Source organism: Mus caroli, unplaced genomic scaffold (assembly GCF_978045245.1).
Source record: "Mus caroli unplaced genomic scaffold, Mus_caroli_1 scaffold_1, whole genome shotgun sequence".
In the NCBI taxonomy this organism is placed as follows: Eukaryota; Metazoa; Chordata; class Mammalia; order Rodentia; family Muridae; genus Mus; species Mus caroli.
In genome coordinates, this window is record NW_028227256.1 from 10631985 (window position 1) to 10652842 (window position 20858).

At 38.7% G+C, this 20858-nt stretch overlaps 1 protein-coding gene across 2 annotated transcripts in view; it reads left to right on the top strand.

Annotated features, from left to right (window-relative positions):
- Positions 1-2209: 2209 nt before the first annotated feature.
- Positions 2210-20858, top strand: part of Xkr9 (XK related 9) — a 49621-nt gene continuing 30972 nt past the window's right edge. Inside the window, exons 1-2 of one of the 2 annotated variants that reach the window (XM_021168640.3) lie at positions 2210-2352; positions 5609-6262. In XM_021168640.3, coding sequence (XP_021024299.1) covers positions 5991-6262 — 272 coding nt within the window. In that variant the 5' untranslated portion in view covers positions 2210-2352; positions 5609-5990. Of the gene's footprint in view, positions 2353-2387; positions 2619-5608; positions 6263-20858 lie in introns of those variants that run through there. The other variant, XM_021168649.3, reaches the window with a different exon arrangement.

A 20858-nucleotide genomic window follows, 5' to 3' on the forward strand; every position in this document is an offset into this window, starting at 1 on the left:
CTTACAACATTTTAATTTGTATTTCCATGATGGATGACTAAAGCTGTTAAACATGTTTGAAATGTTTATTAGCAAGTTGCATTTTTTCTCTTGAGAAGATTCTGTTAAATTCATTAGCACATTAGATGATTGCATGATTTGGTGTGTGTATGTGTGTGTGATGTATAGTTGGTAGATTTTCTTCTTCCCTACTCAGTATTTTTTAATTTGGTGATTATTTTCTTTGCTGTGCAGAAGACCCTTAATGTCATGGAACCTAATTTGTGAATTCTTGGATTTATTTCTCGTGTAGTTCAGTTCCGAAAATCCTTACCTCTGCTTAAATCTTGAAGTGTATTATATATGATTTCCTCTAGCAGTTTAAAGGTTTCAAGTCTTATATTAAGATCTTTAATCTACTTTTAATTAGCTTTAGTGCAGAGTGAAAAATATGGGTCTAGCTTTTGAATGAAAAGAAATGATAAGGAAAGGAAAGGACATGGCTGCTTCTAGGTATGGTAGAGGAGAAAGTTTATCATAGATATGTGAGCGCATAGCCACAGGCAGATCAGACTGACTGGGCCATGTGGGGAGAAGGTGGGGGGAGGGGGGAGGGGGAGGGGAAGGGAAGAGAGGAGAACCAGCTGAGCACTCAGAAGGCCAAAAGTACAAAAGAGGGCAGGTAACCAAAATGGCTGGGATGTGTGTGTGTGTGTGTGTGTGTGTGTGTGTGTGTAAGAGCCTCTGGGGGAAGGGCAGCCCAGTCCTTGATCTGGAATGTTCAGGGAAGAATGCAAGATATGCTAGCCATACCCTGTAATTGATTGGGACTAAGGGGGACTAGGTCAAATAGGCACCTCAGCTGTTTGTCTCAGAGTTCCAGAGTTGATGAATTAATAGTTTCATCCATCTACTTGTGGAAAACCAATTTTCTCAGCACCATTTTTTCCCCCAAGACAGAGTTTCTCTGTGTAGTTCTGACTGTCCTGCGCCTCACTCTGTGGACCAGGCTGGCCTTGAATTCAGAGATCTGTCTGCCTTAGCCTCCTGAGTGCTGGGATTAGAGGTGTTATACCACCAATGCCTGGCTCAGCATCATTGTTAGAGAGACTGTCTTTTCTCCAAGTTATGTTATAACATGCTTGCTCCAGCTAGGCTCTCCTATTAGCAGTGGCCAGTCTATTCAGCCCTCATGGCTACCTAACGCTTTTCCCATAAATGCTGGGAAATGATCGCTATACACTGACCACCCCCATGGCAGGCTCTGCCGACCGCCAACGACTGCCACATGGCATCATCTCTCTTGCCCATCTGAATTGTTGTAGATGGAAAACACCAGATAATCTTAATATTTAAAATCAGTCAAATGACGCAACCTGCTGGACCCAGTCAGAATCTACTGCTTAAACTCATCAGCTATTCCGTATTAGAATACATCTGTGGTGGAGGCCAGCACCGGATCTAACATCCCCCAGGCCTACAAGGTGTCTGTGCTTCTCCCTCCAAAGCCTGGCCCAAAAACTTTCTCTATCTCGTCTCCTCCTCTTCCTCCTGGGACCGCCTCTATGTCTTCACTCAGCGATTGACTTCTGCCATCTTTACTGACATATCACTTCTTCCCCCTACAAAGTTATGCTTTTACTGTGGGTTTATTTCGAAGTTTCTACTCAATCATTGGTCTGAGTGCCTATTTTTGTGCTCACACCACACTGTTATGCCTCTGATATAATTTGAGATCAGATTTTGTGATACCTTTAGTAGTATTCTTTTTGCTTTAACTATATGCTGCCCTTTGGGCTTCTATGTGAATTTTAGGACTTTAACCTAATTCTGTGAAGAGACCATTGGGCCTTGGATGGGAGTACAGATTTTTGGTTAATATAGCCATTTTCAAATTTAGATGTTCCTATCTGTGAGCATGAACACTCTGTCCATCTTCCACTGTCTTCATGTCTTTATTGTAGAGTTCATTCAGTTTTAGTTCCTTGGTCAGGTTTGCTTCCAGGTATTTTATTTTATTTTATTCTATTTTATTTTATTTTATTTTATTTTATTTTATTTTATAGCTGTTATGAATAGGACATACTTCCTCAAGTTATATTTCCTTAACTATTAAATGGTAACTATGTTAAAGGCTGGTTATAAAGAAGGACGCATGCTTTGTCTTCTCAGTGAGGGTTGTAAGAGGTGCACTGTCATCGAGTTATACAGACTCCTATCAACAGATAGAGTGGCACACGTGACTAACAGGTGACTTCGGTTTCACTTTAGTACCTGATCCTAAAGAGTTAGACAGTGAAGAAATAAAACTCATAAGCTGAAGATTTCCAAGAAGAGACATTGAGTTAAAGAAGGCTTTTATATTTGTCACAAGTAAGTCTAGTTTTACATGAATTGTTTGTTTGATTAAGTGAAACTTTCCCAGTTTTAATTCTTTTAAATATCTGCTTTATTGAAGAACGATCGTGTACTAGGGCAAAGATTATATATTTTGGCTGGCAGCCAGCTAGCCATACAGCTGGGCTGTTCTCTCAATGAAATACATTGAACTGTCTTAATAAGTCCGTGAGTAGAAGCCACATTTTGTAAGCGGTGTTATTTTCACTCGGGTGGTATTGGAACAGTGATCAACTGTGGAGGTAAAAATGTGTAATACAAGTTATAAAACTGTAATTATTCAGAGAGTTGTGTGGTATCTGTATGCTGGCTACATTGTTTATTGTGTAGACTTACTTCCTGTTGGAATTATGTCTGTCTAACCAAATCAAGAATATGGACATTGTTATGTTAATCTATTAAGTCAAATGTTCTGGTTATAATATAGTTTCTGTTTCTTAGAAATGGCTCTACCTCGTGAAATATTAATGAAAAACTGCTGGGGTTTTACTTAATCAAGTCAGGCAAAGCAAGTTTTCTTTATGGATGGATTAATAAGTATATACACAGACTCCTTGGGTATAATAGCTTATAAGCTTGAGTAAGTTACTTACATTAAAAGTTCTGTGTGAAATTTCAGCTCAACTATTGTATTTTGATTTGATTATTTTGAAATCACCTGATTATAGTTTTGCTAGAAGAGTCTGGGAAATGAATTAAAGATTTTTACTCATGTTTCATAGGCAGAGAAAAATACCGTCCAGGATTATTCTGTAGACTCTTAAACAAAATGCTTAGAAGTGGAAAAAGTACATAGAACAGTAGGCAGTAGTTTGCATGTGTGTGTTTTTTGCAATTCTTCCCTCCCGGGCTTTTAGAGACTGAGTGTTCTTTATAGAGAACAGCGTGCCAGCTCCTGTGGTTCACAGGTAGAACACCACAGACTCATCAGATTACAGTTCATTTTATAACAGCTTTAGAGACCGAAGTCCAGGGTCAAGGTGCTGGCGAGGGTGCTTTCTGGAGATGTTCTCTCTCCTCCAATTGCAGATGGCGGTTTCTTGGCTACATTCTCTATCCTAATATCTCAAACGAAGTTACTGTTCTTTAAGATTGCATCATTTGACTATAAATAAGTGCCACAGTTCTTGAACCAGGCCTCTCATCTAGATAGCTTTCTGTTTTTTTTTTTTTTTTGATTATACAAGAGTACATATCTCTCTGCCTATTTATAAACATAAACCTAGGTTGGAATCCTGTGTGCAATTTCTAGGTAAAATGGATATTATGAATTTATATAGCTATTATTCTGTCGTTAAGTGTATTTTGATACCTTTAAATAGTCTTATATGTATTATATTATGTATCACATATTATAAATTTATTATATTTATTATTTTATATTTATTATAAAGAAATGAGGGGATTATATTTAAAAAGAGGAAGAATGAAAATATATGATGCCCTGTCTTCCAGTCTACTTATTTCAGATATGTACATGTGGGAATAAAAATGACCTCGTGAGATTAGAAATAAATAGTTGTCTCTAATTTACAAAAAACATTAGTGCTGTTCTTATGCATGCATATCATATATGCCAATCTAATTCACTCCTTTTTCTGCCTCGCCTTTCCAATTGTCCTTTTCTTGAGTATCATTTTAAAGTCTGGATTCTGCACATGAGCGAAAACATGCAATGTTTGTCTTTCTGAGGCTGCTTTAATTTAACATGATAATCTGCAACTTCACTCATTTTCTTGCAAGTAGTAAATAGTGAATAGTTATTGCACACCTTCTTTTCCCATTCACTCATTGGTAAACATCTAGACTGCTACCTAGACGAGGAACTTCCATACTGTAGTGACTACAGAAATGTATATTCACAGTCACAGTACATAAAGGGTTCTTTCATGCCACAGCCTGATGATTTAATGTTCAGATTGAGTGAGATGGACTCTCAGCATAGTTAGTTAGTTATTTCAGATCTATTCTTTATTTTAAATCGTGTGTGTGTGTGTGTGTGTGTGTGTGTGTGATGTTTGCACAAATCAGAATGTATGCCATGAAATAAGAATATGACATCCCTGGAACTGAAGTTGATAAGCAGTTGCCAGTTGCCTGATATTAGTGTCGGGAACTGGTGGGTACTGGGAATCAAACTCAGATCTTTTTTTTTTTTATGGTTTTTCGAGACAGGGTTTCTCTGTGCAGCCCTGGCCGTCCTGGAACTCACTCTGTAGACCAGGCTGGCCTCGAACTCAGAAATCCGCCTGCCTCTGCCTCCCGAGTGCTGGGATTAAAGGTGTGCACCACCACGCCTGGCTCAAACTCAAATCTGCCAGAGCAGCAATACTTGTTCTTTCTGGCTGAATTCTCTCTCTAGCCAGTCAATATAGTTTTACTGAATGTTTCTTAGTGTTTCCATAAATAAACATATTTAAATTGTTTATTGACTAGTTTTATTTGTTATTTTTGAGAGCTACCTGTTCAATTCACTTGTCCATTAGTTAGAATATTTGTTGTTTCAGTGTTTAGAGGTGTGTGTGTGTGTGTGTATGTGTGTGTTTGTGTGTGTGTGTATAATCTAGGTAACAATTGAATGACTATTTGTCAATTCTTGATATTATTTCCTGAGTTGTCGGAATCCTTTCTACAGAGTTCTTGCCTGTGCCTGTATTTTCAGTTTTTCTTCCTAAGTTCTATTTATTTTAAAGTTTCAAGCCTTACATTAAGGTCTTTGATTAATTCTGAACTGATTGTTGTAGGTGAGAGATAGGAATCTAATTTCATTCTTCTGTGTGTGGATATCCAGAGCCCCTGCGCCATGGCTCAAACAGGCCGTCTTTTCCCTCGTGCATGCTTTGGCACTTGTGAAGGATCCAACCGCTGTGTCTGAGTGGGCTTAGTTCTGGTCCTCTAATCTGACCCATTGGTATACATGTATGCGTTTGCTATTATGGCTCTGTAGTGTGATTTGGAATCAAGTAACATTCAGGTTGTTTGCATGTATATTTTTTGGCCAATAGAAATGGTCCTGTCATAAATATCCCATGAGAAGACAGAGTTTTAAATTTAAATGGTAAGTACTTGAGTTTGAGATGACATTATCAACAATGATTATATTTTTGAGACTTTTCCAAATATAAGAAGTATATTTAGTGCAGATATTATATTTAGAAACACAGGACCTTGATAACACCGTGGGCCAGGCTTTATAGTTAAGAGTTAACGACATGGTTTTTCTCTGTTTTAGACATTGTTATCTGTAATGAAGATCACAGCAGAGGAGAAGATACAGCAAGGCCTTCTTGTACCACTTGATCTGGAGTAGAGATTTTTTTTTTTTAAAGGAAGTTAAAGTTATTCACTTTTGTTTTAGTGTTCCAATTTCATAATATTTATTTATTTATTTTTGGTACTAGGTACTGAATATAGGACTGAATATAGGAATGTATGAATGTTAGATAAACACTCTATCACTGAACTATATCACCATATTCTTTTTACTAGTTAGACTCAGAGTATAAATTACAATTCAATGCTAACCCAAAAGATACACTAGTATTCATTGTGGCATTTTCCCCTATTTTTGTATCTGAAAAGGAGTAACTAGGCAATAGCCACAGTCCTTCATAATGAAATATACCAAGTGTAATTTTATGATGTCCGTTTTGGGCATTATAATCTATGTAACTGATTTAGTTGCGGACATTGTCCTATCTGTTAGGTACTTCCATGATGGACAATATGTTCTTGGTGTTTTAACCTTGAGCTTTGTGCTTTGTGGAACACTCATAGTCCATTGTTTTAGCTACTCATGGTTGAAGGCTGACTTAGAGAAAGCAGGACAAGAAAATGAACATTATTTTCTTCTACTTCATTGCTTGCAAGGAGGAGTTTTCACAAGGTGAGTACAAATCCCCAGCACCGCCATTTTATCCAAGCAGAAGGTCTGTTTTTAAATTTAGACAGTCAAGTGTGAAGGGTTCCTTATTTGGAAGAAGTGCACATAATAATTGTTTCTCAAGCATTTAGTTTTAATGTAAATCATTACTGAAGTCAAAGACCTTTTCTAGATTCTTTAACAGAGCCTTCTCTTTTCATCACTACACCCTATACCCCATTCCTCTCTGTAGTGGTTTGAATGACAGGGTTAAATATCTCTGATGTGGGATGAAGCATTCTTTGGGTATATGCCCAAGAGTGATATAGGTAGACTTATGCCCAGCTTCCTGAGGAACCACCACACCACTGGTTTCCATAATGGCATACATGTTTGTACTCCCTCTGGTAATGGAGAAGGAGATCTCTTTTCCCACATCCTTGGCAGCATGTGCAGTCATTTGTTTTGCTGATATCAGCCATTCTGACTGGTGAAAAGTGAAATTTCCATGTACATTTCCTTGACAGCTAAGAAGGCTCACCATGTCATTAAGTGCTTCTCAGCCACTTGTGTTTCATCTTTGAGAGCTGGTTACTTCTCCCCCTTATTTTTATCTTTGGTTATTTGTTTTCTTGAGGGTTGGTTTTTAGTTTTTTATACAATTTATTTTTTAACCTTCTATCAGGTGTGCATAATTTGTAAAAACCTTTTCCTTTTGTGTAGCCTCCCACTTTGCCTGAAAGGTGGTGTCCACTATTTGCCATGCAGAGTTTTAGCATCCTGAGGTCCCATTTATTAGTTGTTGATCTTAGTGCTTTGTGTTGTGTCCTGTTCAGAAAGACCTTCCCTGTGCAAATGAGTTCAAGACTGTGTCCCTCGTTCTTTCCTATGAGATTCAGAGTACCATGGTCTTCGGTTTGGGTTCTTGGTCCATTTGGAGTTGAATTTTGTGCAGGGTGACAAACATGGAAATCTTTGCATTCTTTCACATACAGCCATCCAGTCTGACAAGCACCATCTGTTTAAGATGCTGCTTTTCCTTCAGTGTGCTTTTTGGCTTCTTTGTCAAAAATCATAGGTCTGTGGATTTGTATTTGGGTCTTCAATTTGATTCCATTGATCAACATGTCTGTCTTTATCCCAATACCATGTTGTTTTTTAATTACTTGTAGCTCTGTACTACAATTTGAAATCTTGGATAGTGATACCTGCAGACATTATTTTATTATTCAGGATTGTCCTAGCTGTCTTTATGTGTGTGTGTGTTTCCATATAAAGCTAAAAATGGTTTAATTTCTGCGAAGAGTTGGACTATTTGATGGGGATTATGGTGAAACTGTAGAATGCATTTGGTAGAATGGTCATTTTCACAATATTAATCCTACCAATCCATGAACATGGGAGACCTTTCTATATTATGATGTCTTCTTCAATTTCTTTCTTCAATGTCCTAAAGTTTCTATTATACAAGTCTTTTGCTTGTTTTCTTAATGTTATTTCAAGGTATATATATATATATATATATATATATATATATATATATATATATATTGAGGCTATTGTAAAATGTACTGCTCCTCAGATTTCTTTCTCTGTTTTTTGGTCATTTGTATATAGTAAGGCTACTGAGTTTCGTGTATTAACTCTATATCCAGCTACTTTGCTGAAAGTGTTTATCAGCTGTAAAAAATTTCCTGATAGAATTTTTAGTTTTTTGTTGTTGTTGTTTTATCATGAAGGTTTTTTCCCCCCCAAAGGCCCTTTCTGCATCTAGTGAAATAATCATATTATTTACCTTTCAGGCTGTTTCTGTAATCGATTATGTTAATTGATTTAGGAATGCTGACTCTCCCTGTGTCTCTTGGAAGACAATCTTTCTGATGTTTTCAATTTGAAGGAAGTTCCATGAGGTGCTGAAAAGAAGATAGTTGTGTCTGGGTGAAATGTTCTGTAATATCTATTAGGGCTATTTGATTTATGATGTCCGCTATCTCCAGCATTTTTCTGTTTAGTGATGTCTGGATGACCTTCCTGTTGGTGAGAATGGGGTACTGCTGTTTTCCACTATCAGCAGGTGAAGGTCCATATGTGATTAAAGCTGTAGTAGTTTCTTTTATCAACTTTGGTGCCCCATGTTTGATGTGTACATGTTTATTACCACATTATCCTCTAGGGGAATTTTTCTGTTTATGAGTATGTAGTGTCCTTTCCTATCTCTTATGATTAGTTTTGTTTGAAGTCAGTTTTGTCTATTAAAATGGCTATGCCTACCCTGAGGTGATGTCTATCCTTGATGTTAAGGTGTATATATTGTCTGTAGCAGAAGGATAAATCCCGTTTTTAAATCCAATCTATTTATCTGTGTTTTTTGTTTGAGGAATTATCAGTGTTTATTGGTTCCTGCCATTCTGATGTTATGGCATGTGTTTCTTTCTCCCTGCTTTTATTTCTGTCCTGGCATTTGTCAATTCTGTTGTTATCCTCACCAGGCTAAAGTTTTCCTTTTAGTGCCTTCCATAGAGCTGGATTGGTAGATAGATACTGCTTAAATATGGTTTTATTGTGGAATGTTTTTATTTCTCTGTCAATTGTGATTGCTAGTTTTTGTGGGTATAATAGTCTTGATTGATAGACGTCTCTCAGAATTTGTAGAAAATCTTTACAGGCCCTTCCTCCTCTGCCACTGGGTGATGGGCTTTAGGGAAGCATCAATACTCCACTCATTGGGTGGAAAATCACAGTCTAGGATATGGGAGGCTGAAGCTGAGGTTCCCAAGCTCCTAGGAGTTCAGCTGACACTGGAAACTGCATGGATTTGGGAACAAAGGGTCTGGAGTCCATGGAACTCTGTCCCGAACTCCTGGACATCTAGATGCCACTGAGTCTCAGAGAGTTGGGAATGGAGTGGGCCAGTAGGCTAAGGATGAGCCCCAGGCCAGGCAGGGAACTCCAGTTTAACCCATTGATGAAAGTCCTTAGCTTAGCAGTGGTTGTCTTGGAGTGCAGAAGGGTCTTCTGCAGGAGACTTAGGCTGTGGTTCTGTAGGTGAAGACCTTCTCCATGCTCCCCAGGGTAGTTCTTGATAAAAGAGACAGTCCATGTTTATCCATACCATTTATTGACTCCTCATCGTGGAAAATGGGTGCATACCACCTTCTCAGAGTAGACTTTTACAGGAAGGAATGTCAGGGAAGGGAAGCTTATTGGCTAAACCCTCAGGGCCTCTAGATAATATTATTAAAATAGAGAACTCTGATCTGGGCTAAGTGACCAGTGTGGGTAGTGGGTAGTGGGGTCATATGTTCTGGGCTAGAAATCTGGTAGGGAACAGGGAGATGCCTACCATTTCAAGTGGGTGCCTGGGTTTCTGGGGAGAGTTCTCTGAACCCACTTAACCGTACCAAGTTTCCTGGTACAGTCCACTGTTCCACAGCCCTTCGGGCTTTTAGAGTTTCTATTGAGAAGCCAGGTGTTATTCTAGTTGTTCTGCCTTTATATATTACTTGTTCTTTCCCCTTAGAGATTTTAATCTCCTTTTCGGTGCTGTTGTTCTGTATAGTTAGTGTTTTAATTATTACATGTCATGGGAAATTTCTTTTCTGGTCCTGTCTATTTGGTGCTCTGTGTACATCTTGTACCTTAATAAGCATTTTCTTGTTTTGTTTGGGGAAATGTTCTTCTATGATTTTGTTAGAATTTTTTCCTTTGATGGGATTCTTTTCCTTACTTTGTGCCTCACCACTCCCTTTATTCGTAGATTTTGTCTTTTTATAGTGTTCCAGATTTCCTGGAGTTTTTGAGCCTGCATATATATTTTTTTTTAGATTACTATTCAGATTTCATTGATTGAGCCCTCAGTATCCTTTAACTTGTCTTCAACACTCAAGACTCTTTTCTATGTCTTGTACTTTGTTGGTGTCTTATCTAGTGTTCTATTTTTGTGAAGAGACACCAAGATCATGACAACTGTTATAAACAAAAGCATTTCACTGGGGTTTGCTTACAATTTCAGAGGTTTAGTCTATTATCTTCATGGTGGGGAACATGGCAGCACACAGGCTGATCTGGTAGCTGAGGGTTCTACATGCTTAAAGGTAGCAGGAAAGAGAGCGAAAGCGAGAGCGAGAGTGAGCCAGCGAGCGAGTGAGAGAGGTGAGAGAGAGAGAGAGCGAGAGAGAGAGAGAGAGCGGGAGAGAGAGAGAGAGAGAGAGAGAGCGAGAGAGAGAGAGAGAGAGCGGGAGAGAGAGAGAGAGAGAGAGAGAGAGTGCAGAGAGAGAGAGAGAGAGAGAGAGAGAGAGAGAGAGAGAGAGAGAGAGAGAGAGAGAGAGAACCGGGACTAGCTTGGGTTTTTGATACAACAAAGCTCACCCCAAGTGACACATCTTCTCCAACAAGGCCACACCTCTGAATCACCCTCAGGTAGCATCACTCCCCAGTGACCAAGCATTCATATATACGAGCCTATGCTGGTCACTCTTATTCAAATCATTACAGCTGGTCAGATTAATTTTGGGGGTTTTATTTGAAATCCTAACATTCTGATTTCTGGTTTTATTTCAGTTTGGTTTCTTTAGTGACTCTATTTCTTTGTCTAATTCTACTCTCAGGTCTTGCATTGATTTCATTCTTTTATTCAACTGTTGTGTTTTCACAGACATCATGAAGGAATTTAGTCATATCCTTGCTAAGTTCCTTAATCATAGTCATAATTGCTATTTTGAAGTCCTTGTCTTGTACTTCAGGTATATTGCATTTCTCAGGGCCTGCAGTAATGTTACTGTCTTCTGGTGGAGGCATCTCATCATGCTGTTTATACTGTGTTTTACATCAGATCTAGGCATCTTGAGTGTTTGAGGTATTTCTTGATGTTGATGTCTGGTTTTGTTATTGTTCAGTGGGGTTTTCAGTTGCTGTTGCTGTCTCTGGATCTTAGGCAGATGCTGTAGCTGTCTGGTCCCTGGAAGATAGTGCTTTGGCAAGTTGGTAGGTGACTGAAAGGAGCTAAAATGGAAGGAACTATAGGAAAGTGTGTGTGTGTGTGTAGACTGAGTCAGCACCAAGAGGGATTCTCAGGGAATGGAGGTGTTGTGGAGGAGAGGCTCTTGCTGGTAGGCTGGAGAGACAGGAGTGAGAGGTGCAGGGTCAGTCTGGGCCAGCATCAAGAGGTGGAGTTTTGAGTGAATAGAGTTCGGGGGATAGGTGGGTGGGGGCTCCTACAAGCTGGCTGCTATGTGAGACTGGAGAGATTTTAACCAACATTATTATTCTTTAATCCAAACAGACAGGGCCATATTTTGGAGCTGAGTACTCAAATGAGCAAGGGTACAAAGGTTCTTATTTGAAGACAGTACAAAGCTCTAGCAAAGGTGTTATTGCTGTTTCTTTGAGTCATTGCTGTACTGCCAGAATTTTCCAGATTCACTACCACAGTAGTTTAATTTAATAGGGCATTTTACTTTTTAAAAGAAAGACAAAATGTGAAATGAGAAAGAAGTTTTTTGGCTTTAGGGGACCTGGGAAAACAGTACTCCAGTCAGTTTTGGAAGTTCACATTCTCAATTAGGTGAAAAGAAATGGAGTAGAGGTTGGTGCTGATCTGCAAATAGCAGATAAGATGGGATGTGAAGCAAGAGGATCAATGAGTCATGTAGTCATATGAGGTCAAAAGACACCAGCATTGGGTTTTTTTGTTTGTTTGTTTGTTTGTTTTGTTTTTGTTTTAGAGGCTTCTTTTTAATGTCGCTCTTTTTCAACAGCTTGTAATCTAGTGCATTCCATTAGGATGTATTCATCCATGTATATTGTTGTAGTTTACTCACATACATCCTCCCTCTGCCACCCTCTCTTGTATTTCTTACTTTTCTCCTTCTACTGAGGTAGTATTATTTCTGTTTTTATGACTTTTATATGCTTTGAATTTTCACACATAGGAGAACATATTTGCCTTTCCCCACTTTTTAAATCTTTTTTCTTTCCACCCTTTTTACCTTTGACCCTTTTCTTTACCCCTTCTAACTTTATATCATATATATCTAGGATTTTGTATATTAGACAAAATATGATATTTTTTCTTTCTTGAGTTTGGTTTCTTTTGCTTACTTTATGGTCTCAAATTCCATCTATTTTCATGTAAATGGATGGTACAATTTTATTCTTTATGGCTGCTAATATATACTACATTTTCTTTTGTGTGTCTATGTAATTGTGTGTCTGTGTTTGTGGTGTTTGTATGTGTATGTGTGCTGTGTGTGCACTTGCACACTTAAGCAGCTGCATACACATGAGTTCATGCATGTAAGGGTCAGAGGAAGGTGTTGAATATCATTTTCTATCTTATTCTTTTGAGACAGGATTTCTCCCTGCATGGGAGTCCAGTCTGGGAGCCAGGAAGCCACAGTGATTCTCCTGTCTCTATCCCCGACAACCTTGGGGCTACCAGCACTCACTTGGCCATGCTTGGTTTTTTATATGGGTGCTGGAATCCACACATCAAATACTCTTATCCTCTGAGCCATCTCCCCAGGGCCCTACATTTTCTTTACCCACTTGCTTGTTAAAAGACATCTGGAGTGATGTGGTAGTTCAATCATTAATGTTTTGTGACCTCCCCATAAAGGTTTGCTCAGTGGCTACAGTGAGTTAACGATTTCCAGGGCTTTGCAGGTGTCCGTGAACCCTGCTATCTTCACCAGCATATTTAGTTTTTTGTTTTTTGTTTTTTTGTTTTTTTGTTTTTTTAAATTTTCCTGACAATAGACATTCTGACTGGTTTGAGAGGGAATATCCATGAGTTTTGAGTTACATGTACTTGATTGGCCCTTTGAGAACTGTCTAATTAATGCGTTTACTGGTTAGATGATCAATTGTTTTAGTATTCAGTTCTTTGTATGTTCTAGATATTACTCTCCTGTCAGACCAGTATTTGGCAAAGATCTCCATTCTGCATGCTGCTTTCCATTCTAGTGCTTGTCTTCTTTGTATTACAGAAGCTCTGCATCCCATGCAATCCTGTTTCTCAATCCTTGTTAGTATTTCATGAGCTGATGGAGTCCTTTTCAGAAAGTCCTTGCTTATTCTTATGTGTGGAAGCAATTTCCCTGTGCATTGAAGTCAAAAGTCTCAGGTCTACATGATTATCTATCTTGAGTGCATTTTCATATAGGGTGAGAGGTAACAGTTTTATTTCAGCCTTCTCCATTCAGATATCTGGTTTTCCCAACACCACTTGTTTGAAGAGGTTCTTTTCTCTTGGGTATGAGCCTTTGTGAGAAGTCCTATGGCTTAATTTTGACTCTTCTCGTCTATTCTTTTGTCTTTGTGTTTGTTCTTGTGTCAGCACCAATACTACTTTTGTTACTATGGCTCTGTTAAATTATTAGGTTATTATGACCTTCCCCCACCATTTTTCTGTTTAAAGTTGTTTTTGATGTCAGGGCCTTTGTGTTTCCATATGAACTTGAGGATTGTCTTTTATTTTCTTTGAGGAATGTCACTAGAATTTTTATGAAGTTGACTTTGATTTGGAGATCACTTTTAGTAATATGACTATTTCTTTTTAACATTATTAATTCTGTAAGGCCATGGATAGGGAAAGTTGCCATGGTAGTCTTCATTGTCAAACATTATGAGCTTTAGAGAATCATGGAACAAGCCTATGGGTATGTCAGGAGGGAACTTATAGGTTTGCTTAGTTGAGATGGGAAGATCTTAGGTATGAGTGGTACCATTCCCTGAGTTGGATTAAGATGAGAAGGCAATAGCATTCATAGACCTTGACTGTTGTTACAATGTGACTTGTTGCCTTAAGATCCTGTCTTGATGCCTTTCCCACTGTGAAGGGCTGCATCCCCAAACTGGAAGACAAAATATACTCTTCCTTTATTAGGTTGTATTTTTAGGTGTTTAATCACAGCACTGAGAAAAGCAACTAATATAGAAAAGTTGTCCCTGGAAATGTAGTTGTTGCTCTGATAAATCTGCCCGTGTGGCTCATAGCATGTTGGGACTGGTCTGTCGGAGGTATACGGAAGAGTTTGGAACTTTGGACTAGAACAGCATTAGAATGCTATAGGTAGAGCTTAGTGGGATTTCATGATGGGAGTTTAAGAGAAAGAATGCAGAGAGAAGTGTGGACAGTCTTGACTTGATTTCTGGGTTTGTAGGGGAGAACAGCCTTAGAGGAAATTGTGTGTAGAATGAGACGAGTAAGGGTTTGGATTCATCTGGAATTGGTAGAGCTAAAATAGCATGTTAGAAGCTGTATTTCTAGGTAGGACGCTAGACATCAGGATACACTTTATTGAAACAAACATTTAATATGTATAAAGCATTAAAAAACTAAGAAAATGAGAGGATTCCTTTATAATGTTGGAAATAGAGAAGGCCTATGGCTCAAAATCTCGGTGCTTTCAGGATACACTTTAAGTGTTAGGATGGGTAGTGCAGATTCAGCCATAAACAAGGGAAAATGCTTAGAGAGACACCTCCAAAACAACAAACAAAACAAAAGAAGAACACAAAGAAGAGGAACACTAAGAACAGCACTTTAATTTATAGCCTGAATTTTAGGGATGTGGGTTAGTAGGACAGAGCTTACCCATCATGCAAAAGGCTCTGGATTCTATCCTCAGTACCACAGGAAGTGTGGGTGTCAAGGGAAGAGCAAGAAGTGTCTAGAAGAAAGTAAAAGATATTTGATAGGAAAATAGCCAAAAATGGATAGTCTCGACTCATGAAACTCCTTGGATCTGTAAATTACTGTTTTTGATAATATGGAAAATGTGTTTCACTAATGTTTTGTTAAATTGACTTTCCTTCTACACAATGTTTTGAACTTATCTCATAGGTCCCCACCATGCTTTTTCTATGTGCTTTAGTTTGGTTTCTGTTGAGCTGTTATTACCTTAGTCTGGTGAGGCTTCTATAACATTTAAAACATACCACAGACCAGGTGGCTTTTAAGCAAAAGTAACTTCCATCTCACAGTTCTAGAGCCAGTTAAGGTCCTGGGAGGATAAGGCTTAGTAAAATTGTCTTAATCAGTGTTCCATTGCTGTGAAGAGACACCATGTCCACAAAAACTCTTTAAAGGAAATCATTTAATTGGGGTTGGCTTACAGTTTCAGAGGTTCAGTCCAATATTATCATAATATAAACACAGTGGCACACAGGCAGACATGGTGCTGGAGAAGCAGTTGAGAGTTCTAAATCCAGGTCATCAGGCAGCAGGAGAGAGAGAAAGCACTTGGCTTGTGTTTTTGAAACCTCCCAGCTCATCCTCCAGTGACACACTTCCTTCAACAAGGCCACACCTCCTAATACTTTCTTTTTTTTTTATTTTTAATATTTTTATTACATATTTTCCTCAATTACATTTCCAATGCTATCCCAAAAGTCCCCCATAGCGCCCCCCACTTCCCTACCCACCCATTCCCATTCTTTTGGCCCTGGCATTCCCCTATATTGGGGCATATAAAGTTTGCAAGTCCAATGGGCCTCTCTTTCCATTGATGGCCGACTAGGCCATCTTTCGATACATATGCAGCTAGAGACAAGAGCTCCGGGGTTCTGGTTAGTACATCATGTTGTTCCAACAATAGGGTTGCAGATCCCTTTAGCTCCTTGGGTACTTTCTCTAGCTTCTCCATTGGGAGCCCTGTGATACATCCAATAGCTGACTGTGAACATCCACTCCTGTGTTTGCTAGGCCCCGGCATCGTCTCACAAGAGACAGCTATATTTGGGTCCTTTCAGCAAAATCTTGCTAGTGTATGCAATGGTGTCAGCGTTTAGAAGCTGATTATGGGATGGATCCCTGGATACGGCAGTCTCTAGATGGTCCATCCTTTCATCACAGCTACGAACTTTGTCTCTGTAACTCCTTCCCTGGGTGTTTTGTTCCCAATTCTAAGAAGGTGCACAGTGTCCACACTTTGGTCTTCATTCTTCTTGAGTTTCATGCGTTTAGCAAATTGTATCTTATATCTTGGGTATCCTAAGTTTTGGGCTAATATCCACTTATCAGTGAATACATATTGTGTGAGTTCTTTTGTGATTGTGTTACTTCACTCAAGATGATGCCCTCCAGGTCCATCCATTTGGCTAGGAATTTCATAAATTCATTCTTTTTAATAGCTGAGTAGTACTCCATTGTGTAAATGTACCATAATTTCTGTATCCATTCCTCTGCTGAGGGACATCTGGATTCTTTCCAGCTTCTGGCTATTATAAATAGGGCTGCTATGAACATAGTGGAGCATGTGTCCTTTTTACCGGTTGGGACATCTTCTGGATATATGCCCAGGAGAGGTATTGCTGGATCCTCCGGTAGTACTATGTCCAATTTTCTGAGGAAACGCCAGACTGATTTCCAGAGTGGTTGTACAAGCTTGCAATCCCACCAACAATGGAGGAGTGTTCCTCTTTCTCCACATCCTCGCCAGCATCTGCTGTCACCTGAATTTTTGATCTTAGCCATTCTGACTGGTGTGAGGTGGAATCTCAGGGTTGTTTTGATTTGCATTTCCCTGATGATTAAGGATGTTGAACATTTTTTCAGGTGTTTCTCTGCCATTCGGTATTCCTCAGGTGAGAATTCTTTGTTCAGTTCTGAGCCCCATTTTTTAATGGGGTTATTTGACTTTCTGGAGTCCACCTTCTTGAGTTCTTTATATATATTGGATATTAGTCCCTTATCTGATTTAGGATAGGTGAAGATCCTTTCCCAATCTGTTGGTGGTTTTTTTGTCTTATTGATGGTGTCTTTAGCCTTGCAGAAGCTTTGTAGTTTCATGAGGTCCCACTTGTCAATTCTCGATCTTACAGCACAAGCCATTACTGTTCGATTCAGGAATTTTTCCCCTGTGCCCATATCTTCAAGGCTTTTCCCCACTTTCTCCTCTATAAGTTTCAGTGTCTCTGGTTTTATGTGAAGTTCCTTGATCCACTTAGACTTGACCTTAGTACAAGGAGATAGGAATGGATCGATTCGCATTCTTCTACATGTTAACAACCAGTTGTGCCAGCACCATTTGTTGAAAATGCTGTCTTTCTTCCACTGGATGTTTTTAGCTCCCTTGTCGAAGATCAAGTGACCGTAGGTGTGTGGGTTCATTTCTGGGTCTTCAATTCTATTCCATTGGTCTATTTGTCTGTCACTATACCAGTGCCATGCAGTTTTTATCACAATTGCTCTGTAGTAGAGCTTTAGGTCCGGCATGGTGATTCCACCAGAGGTTCTTTTATCCTTGAGAAGAGTTTTTGCTATCCTAGGTTTTTTGTTATTCCAGATGAATTTGCAGATTGCACTTTCTAATTCGTTGAAGAATTGATTTGGAATTTTGATGGGGATTGCATTGAATCTGTAGATTGCTTTTGGCAAGATAGCCATTTTTACAATGTTGATCCTGCCAATCCATGAGCATGGGAGATCTTTCCATCTTCTGAGATCTTCTATAATTTCTTTCTTCAGAGACTTGAAGTTTTTATCATACAGATCTTTCACTTCCTTAGTTAGAGTCACGCCAAGATATTTTATATTATTTGTGACTATTGAGAAGGGTGTTGTTTCCCTAATTTCTTTCTCAGCCTGTTTATTCTTTGTGTAGAGAAAGGCCATTGATTTGTTTGAGTTAATTTTATATCCAGCTACTTCACCGAAGCTGTTTATCAGGCTTAGGAGTTCTCTGGTGGAATTTTTAGGGTCACTTATATATACTATCATATCATCTGCAAAAAGTGATATTTTGACTTCATCTTTTCCAATTTGTATCCCTTTGATCTCCTTTTGTTGTCGAATTGCTCTGGCTAGGACTTCAAGTACAATGTTGAATAGGTATGGAGAAAGTGGACAGCCTTGTCTAGTCCCTGATTTTAGAGGGATTGCTTCAAGCTTTTCACCATTTACTTTGATGTTGGCTACTGGTTTGCTGTAGATTGCTTTTATCATGTTTAGGTATGGGCCTTGAATTCCTGATCTTTCCAAGACTTTTATCATGAATGGGTGTTGGATCTTGTCAAATGCTTTCTCAGCATCTAACGAGATGACCATGTGGTTTTTGTCTTTGAGTTTGTTTATATACTGGATTACGTTAATGGATTTCCGTATATTGAACCATCCCTGCATCCCTGGGATGAAACCTACTTGGTCAGGATGGATGATTGTTTTGATGTGTTCTTGGATTCGGTTAGCAAGAACTTTATTGAGGATTTTTGCATCAATATTCATAAGGGATATTGGTCTGAAGTTTTCTATCTTTGTTGGGTCTTTTTGTGGTTTAGGTATCAGAGTAATTGTGGCTTCATAGAATGAGTTGGGTAGAGTACCTTCTGTTTCTATTTTGTGGAATAGTTTGTGAAGAACTGGGATTAGATCTTCTTTGAAGGTCTGATAGAACTCTGCACTAAACCCATCTGGTCCTGGGCTTTTTTTAGTTGGGAGACTATTAATGACTGCTTCTATTTCTTTGGGGGATATAGGGCTGTTTAGATCATTAACCTGATCTTGATTCAACTTTGGTACCTGGTATCTGTCTAGGAACTTCTCCATTTCATCCAGGTTCTCCAGTTTTGTTGAGTATAGCCTTTGGTAGAAGGATCTGATGGTGTTTTGGATGTCTTCAGGATCTGTTGTTATGTCTCCTTTTTCATTTCTGATTTTGTTAATTAGGATGCTTTCCCTGTGCCCTCTAGTGAGTCTGGCTAAGGGTTTATCTATCTTGTTGATTTTCTCAAAGAACCAGCTCCTTGATTGGTTGATTCTTTGAATAGTTTTTCTTGTTTCCACTTGGTTGATTTCACCCCTGAGTTTGATTATTTCCTGCCGTCTACTCCTCTTGGGTGAATTTGCTTCCTTTTGTTCTAGTGCTTTTAGGTGTGTTGTCAAGCTGCTAATGTGTGCTCTCTCTAGTTTCCTTTTGGAGGCACTCAGAGCTATGAGTTTTCCTCTTAGAAATGCTTTCATTGCGTCCCATAAGTTTGGGTATGTTGTGGCTTCATTTTCATTGAACTCTAAAAAGTCCTTAATTTCTTTCTTTATTCCTTCCTTGACCAAGGTATCATTGAGAAGAGTGTTGTTCAGTTTCCACGTGAAGGTTGGCTTTCTATTATTTATTTTGTTATTGAAGATCAGCTTTAGTCCATGGTGATCTGATAGGATGCATGGGACAATTTCAATGTTTTTGTATCTGTTGAGTCCTGTTTTGTGCCCAATTATGTGGTCAATTTTGGAGAAGGTACCATGAGGTGCTGAGAAGAAGGTGTATCCTTTTGTTTTAGGTTAAAATGTTCTGTAGATATCTGCCAGATCCATTTGATCCATAACTTCTGTTAGTTTCACTGTGTCCCTGTTTAGTTTCTGTTTCCATGATCTGTCCATTGGTGAAAGTGGTGTGTTGAAGTCTCCCACTATTATTGTATGAGGTGCAATGTGTGCTTTGAGATTTACTAAAGTTTCTTTAATGAATGTGGCTGCCTTTGTATTTAGAGCATAGATATTCAGGATTGATAGTTCCTCTTGGAGGATTTTACCTTTGATGAGTATGAAGTGTCCCTCCCTGTCTTTTTTAATGACTTTGGGTTGGAAGTCAATCTTATCAGATATTAGAATGGCTAGTCCAGCTTGTTTCTTCATACCATTTGCTTGGAAAATTGTTTTCCAGCCTTTCATTCTGAGGTAGTGTCTATCTTTTTCTCTGAGATGAGTTTCCTGTAAGCAGCAAAATGTTGGGTCTTGTTTGTGTAGCCAGTTTGTTAGTCTATGTCTTTTTATCGGGGAGTTGAGTCCATTGATATTAAGAGATATTAAGGAAAAGTAATTGTTGTTTCCTGTTATTTTTGTTGTTAAAGTTGGCATTCTGTTCTTGTGGCTGTCTTCTTTTAGGTTTGTTGAGGGATTACCTTCTTGTTGTTTCTAGGGCGTGGTTCCTGTCCTTGTATTGGTTTTTTTCTGTTATTATCCTTTGAAGGGCTGGATTCGTGGAGAGATAATGTGTGAATTTGGTTTTGTCGTGGAATACTTTGGTTTCTCCATCTATGTTAATTGAGAGTTTGACTGGGTATAGTAGCCTGGGCTGGAATTTGTGTTCTTTTAGTGTCTGTATAACATCCGTCCAGGATCTTCTGGCTTTCATAGTCTCTGGTGAAAAATCTGGTGTAATTCTGATAGGCTTGCCTTTATATGTTACTTGGCCTTTTTCTCTTACTGCTTTTAGTATTCTATCTTTATTTAGAGCATTTGTTGTTCTGATTATTATGTGTCGGGAGGTATTTCTTTTCTGGTCCAGTCTATTTGGAGTTCTGTAGGCTTCTTGTATGTTCACCGGCATCTCTTTCTTTAGATTTGGGAAGTTTTCTTCTATAATTTTGTTGAAGATGTTTGCTGATCCTTTGAGTTGAAAATCTTCATTCTCATCCACTCCTATTATCCGTAGGTTTGGTCTTCTCATTGTGTCCTGTATTTCTTGGATGTTTTGAGTTAGGATCTTTTTGCATTTTACATTTTCCTTGATTGTTGTGCCGATGTTCTCTATGGAATCTTCTGCACCTGAGATTCTCTCTTCCATCTCTTGTATTCTGTTGCTGATGCTTGTATCTATGGTTCCTGATTTCTTTCCTAGGGTTT